Raw genomic sequence first — 5,162 nt, 5'->3', positions numbered from 1 at the left:
GTCAATTTAGTTTTATTGAGGCCCGCTTCAGCGGATGCACTTCGACCCTCCAGGATCTTTTGTGCTCCGTCAATTTAGTTAGTGAGATTTGTATACAATGTCATTATTAAGTTAATATAATATTGTTTGTTTTCCCTATTGATTGTTATTATATTTATTTATGGTAGCATACCTGCCAAGTTCAAATTAAATAGGCGTTTTAATACTGTTCATGGCAGATTTTGTGTATCCACCTTAGGATAAGGGCCTTGTATATAATATTTAGTTTCATGTGTGATTAAATAAAAAACCTTCTAAAAACATTATTTATTTTATTTTTATTTCACTGTCACAATTGTTTAAATTTAATAGTCAGAATGTTTCATAAGGAATGTTTGAATATTAATAATAAAACAATTAATATAATATAATAAAAATGGCAAAAAACTGCACCAATCACCATCAATTTATATAAAGAAACCTTAAACTTGTACTTTTAAATAATTTAAATTAATAAAATAATTATTCATTTAAGTATTAATAACAATAGATTCAATAAACAAAATGCTATTTTAAATATTATGCATAAGAGCCTCAATAGCAAAAGATATTAAACATACATCATAATAAAGTTTTAGGATTGATTCGCATTGACAGTCTGAAACATCTTGTATATTCTCTATGAAATTTCTATAAACTAATGCTCAGAGCACAAATAGATTATTTGTTAACTTCAGATAGTAATAGATATGCTGAATCAACCATTATGGGTGCTTCCACAAGAATAGAGATTTACCCTATTAGATTATTAGGTCATAGCTTGATAGAATTATTGCATCATAATCAAACATTAATCTGTTGGTCTGTCCCATCAGTCGAAACACCTTTTGGCCCAGGACCCTGATTTTCTTGGCTTTGAAATATTAACAAGCCCATATTCTCATCAATTTTGTGATGTAAGTTTTGATTGAATTTTTACTTCACAAAATGTGGTAAAATGCACAAGTAAGTATAAGAAAATACGGTCGCAGCACAATTTCAAGGTATCAAGCTTTGTATTTTATATTTGTAGCAATACCAGAGTAAAAGTAAATAAACTCCACAATTGCATAAATAAATTAAATTAGTTAAGTCATTATTTAAATGAATACGTCTTCTTCATAACCTCTGAGTAAAATAGAACGCATTGTAAGGTAATTTGAATGCAGTTAAATTATTTAAAAAAAAAACGAGCATTTAAAAAAAAATAATCTTCAGAGATCCTGTTCACTTAGTTACTTCTAATAAAATAAATTGTGCTGTATTAGATCTCCATTAATAAATTAAAACTAGTATTTTCGTTGCTGTTATATTGGAATCCAGAAAAGACAAGTGGCAACCCTAACTGCACCCAAGATAGCACAGGAACCCAATTACAACTTTGGGTTTCTGCAAAAGTAAGGGTTTAATAATTTAAAGTGCTCAAAAATTTCAATTCTAAAAGTATTTCTGAAACTTTAATTATTAAATGCATATAAAATCCATTTCAAATTTGTATTAAACATTAAACTGTATTCAATTCTAAATTGTTATAATAAATAAGTGGTAGACACCATTGCATGAGAAAAACCTTACAGCTAAATTGCTCAAAACTTTGTCCCCTAAGTACAAAAGAATAATTTGATCCATCAACAATAAAATTAACTAAATTGACTTATATTATTTTTCCACTTGTAAAACTAAGCCTGCAGCCGAAATATTATCTCCAGCACCAGCTGTTAATTGAGCTTCAGTACAGATGAGTACAGGGGCTACACAGATTTCTACTTCATCATTGTCTAAGACCTCCTCCCAGCATGCAACAGGTTTTGTTGGCTCAAAAAATACTCTACTATTATTGTTATCGTCAGTTGTTGTTGAAAAACTATCATCAAGCAATAATTTACACTTATCCAATGAAATCTTTTGGCTATTACACACATATCTATGTGCAGTCAATGAAGCTTTTGCTGCAGCCGCCTTAGTTCTCTTCCATTCAAAACCTTTGACCGTCAAAATTGCTTGGTAAGCCAATGTATGTACATGTATACGAGTTAGTTTCCTCTTACTACCATAGTCTTTATTTTTTTGTCTTATTAGCTGGAATGTTTTACGTAGTTGATCCAATGTAGTGGCCACTCTGGGATTTGAATCAGTGACTACAATTACTTTGCCATATTCTAATACACTATTTAGATTCGACAGTTCCTGTTCATTCATACCAACTGAATCAACATATGGCAAGATTTTTGTAGTCAAATGTAATAATAATTCTAAATCAACATAGCTTGCCATTTCGAAATGCGACAATGTGTTAAGGGGTTGAGATAAAATTTGTTTCTTCACTAAATCAAGCCTCTCCTCCCTTAGATCTGAAATAACAAAATTATAGAGATAAATTCGGTATTTCTTTAAAGTAAAGTAGTCTTTAGTAGTGAATTTTATGTGAAACCAAGCCAAAACATAAATGTGACCATGACAATTTTATTACAACAAAGGTAAAAGTAAAGTTAGTTAGTTAGTGGACTAATGGAGTAATCCAGCAAGCAAAATAACTCGCAACAAGCTCATTTGCAGACTGTAGATCCTGCTTTAAGTTTATTAGTTCTATAAATATTTATGGAGTGATCTTCTATATATAGCTATTTTGAATTGAGCAACATTTTTTTTAAATTTTGAATTATTTATGGAAACTTTTCAAGAAATTACTATTATTTTAGTAATATTTTAATAGCTTAAAACAACAATAACTCAGAAATGTAAGAGGTACGTGCTGAGATTCAAACTTTGCCTCCCGAAAGTGAAATTGAAGTCCTTCCTACCTACTGGGCTATCACTGCTTTTGATCAATAATAAAAAGTGAAAAATAATTACCTCTGCCTTCTTGCTTAAATGGAAAATTATCCATCATTTGCAGTCCACTAATGACTAGTAAATTGGGATTGAATTTTGGTAAATGTTCTCCTAGCATTTCTAATGATGTCAACAGTGGATTATTTTCATCATTATGCATAATGTATCTATTGGCCCTTGGAGACTTGTATGGCCCAAACTTTTCATCAGCTTTATACTCTAGTATCATATGTACATCATCCCGGATTTCTTCATCCTCACTACCAACTATCTGAATATCACTTGGAATGGAGGTTTTTAGTTTTTTACTCATTTTGGCGCCAAGTAAGACTTTCCAGCCTTCCATATGGAATCTCTTGGCCATCAGTGGTGCGTTGCCTCCTATAGCCCATCTTGAGTCTGGTAACTTTAGAGATTCCTCCACAAGTTCGTCATAGAGTTTGCTGTTGGACATGAATCTTCTGCAATGGAAAATATTCAGTGATTATTTATAGGTTTTGCACCAAAAGTACTTGTTAATAAAGAATTGTCTACAATATCAGAATAAAGAAAATGTTGCCTTAGGTTGAAGGGCCTTATGTTTTAAACCTTTGGATCATCAGTTTCAGATTTTTTTCATTATCAGGCACACTGCAAGGGTAACTTATTTAGCAGAGGAAAATTGAGCTTAGGTCTTTCTTGGATAAATTTAATTACCTGAAAGCATTGGCTTATACCTCCCTACCTTTTTTGCTGCTGTTCACCTTTTTATGAATTAAAATTTGATAAAGAACAGATTGTTAATTTACATGTACAAATATTTTGATTAGGTATAATAAAGAAACAATTATATTAAGCAAAGCACATGGAAAAATTATTATTTAGTGAGTTATGAGTTTGTTTACATTAAAGGAAAGATACCACTTTGTAAAGGTATATTTTAGTGTAGTATTTAACTGATAAACCACATTATTTTTATTTTATTTTAGAATAAAACCATTTAGGTGCCCTTTACATAGTTGCTACATTAAAGTAGAACATAAAAAACTAAACAAAACGAAACTTTTCATTCAAGACTGAGAACAAAACTACTTTACTTACTCAGCAGCTGCACCATGTTTAAAGAAGTATGTGAAACTCTTTAAAAACTCTTCTTTGCTTGATATCTCGTTAAAATGTTCTGGGCTTCCTTTCAAGTCTTTCGGGTTTAATAAAGAAGTTGCATTCACGAAGAGATCGTGGCAGGCTCCATAGCCAAGCGCAACTTTAGGCTGACGTATACCGGCGCCAACCTTGTTCTCGTTCTCCAGATAAAGTAGATGTTGCTTCACAGGCGACAGCCTTAAGTCCTCAAAGTTATCTTTCCGATATAACACCGCATACAACACAATACAAAACGACAAAATCGAACCTAACTTAACTGGCGCGCCGGCCATTATTTTTACTTATAATTCGTTAAAGATTAGACAAACTGGAATGCATAGGTGGTAAGCTTTGAACTAGATCCACGTCAGCTCATTTTAATCGCGTTGAGTAAATAATATAATACAAGAAAACGAATTTGAACATTCACCTTTCGACTATGGATTTCAGAAAATGTCATGCCACATGACATTAGATAACTCAATGTTCTGTCAACATCGAACTGTCGAAATGACAGTGAAAACACAGACAAGTTATTAAAAAGTAGAAGTTTGTAGCGCAATTGATTAAAAGTATTGTGGATTCTTTGTTCCTAGTTCTTTGCACTGACTATGGAGGGTAGAGGTAAGGAGAGTTATCTGTGTATATGAAAAAGTGTCGTCAAAATGTATTAAATTAGGATGGCGCCACATTTGCATCAGGGTAACTCTTAAAAGAAGCGCCAAATATAAATATTGTTAGAGTAGGCTTGAAAAATAAACAAGGAAGTATGGAGATACAAGGAAGTAAGGTTATATTTACCACAATATTTTGTACAACGTAAGTTGTTGAAATTCTCAATAATTAACTACTTTAGTCGATAATGACATTAAATTTTTTAACTCGGCATACTTCAATTCATCTACGATTGCTACATTCATACCATACCCTGTGCATCCACCAGCGCCATTGTGGAGGATTTTTGAACTGTTATTTAGCGCAACACTGGACACTTTTTCAACTTTTCTCCCATATAAGATGACTCTCCTTACCTCTACCCTCCATAGCACTGACCTTTTAGCTACAAGTTAGCCCTTGACTGATATCTCATCTGGTGTTAAGTGGTTATGCTGTCTAAGACGGTAGCGGGCTAACGTGTTAAAATTTCAAAATTCAAAATTCAAAATTCAAAATTCAAAATGCGCCAGGGA

General features: G+C 32.1%; 1 protein-coding gene across 1 annotated transcript; it reads right to left on the bottom strand.

Annotated features, from left to right (window-relative positions):
- Window positions 1-415: 415 nt before the first annotated feature.
- Window positions 416-4,426, bottom strand: LOC120631578 (ADP-dependent glucokinase). The gene is made up of 3 exons (XM_039901216.1): window positions 3,931-4,426; window positions 2,872-3,311; window positions 416-2,369 (listed from the first exon to the last, which is right to left on the bottom strand). Exons 1-3 carry the CDS (start codon window positions 4,263-4,265, stop codon window positions 1,678-1,680), a joined length of 1,467 nt encoding a protein of 488 aa, XP_039757150.1. The 5' UTR covers window positions 4,266-4,426; the 3' UTR covers window positions 416-1,677.
- Window positions 4,427-5,162: the final 736 nt, after the last annotated feature.

Source organism: Pararge aegeria, chromosome 18, assembly GCF_905163445.1.
Source record: "Pararge aegeria chromosome 18, ilParAegt1.1, whole genome shotgun sequence".
In the NCBI taxonomy this organism is placed as follows: Eukaryota; Metazoa; Arthropoda; class Insecta; order Lepidoptera; family Nymphalidae; genus Pararge; species Pararge aegeria.
This window is presented reverse-complemented; position numbering and strand designations above follow the sequence as displayed.

Coding starts and splice junctions, on each gene's coding strand:
- LOC120631578 (XM_039901216.1), bottom strand. CDS start 4,265: ATGGCCGGCGCGCCAGTTAAGTTAGGTTCGATTTTGTCGTTTTGTATT. Junction 3,312..3,930: donor AAACATGGTGCAGCTGCTGA/GTAAGTAAAGTA, acceptor TTTCCATTGCAG/AAGATTCATGTCCAACAGCA. Junction 2,370..2,871: donor ATTTAAGCAAGAAGGCAGAG/GTAATTATTTTT, acceptor TTGTTATTTCAG/ATCTAAGGGAGGAGAGGCTT.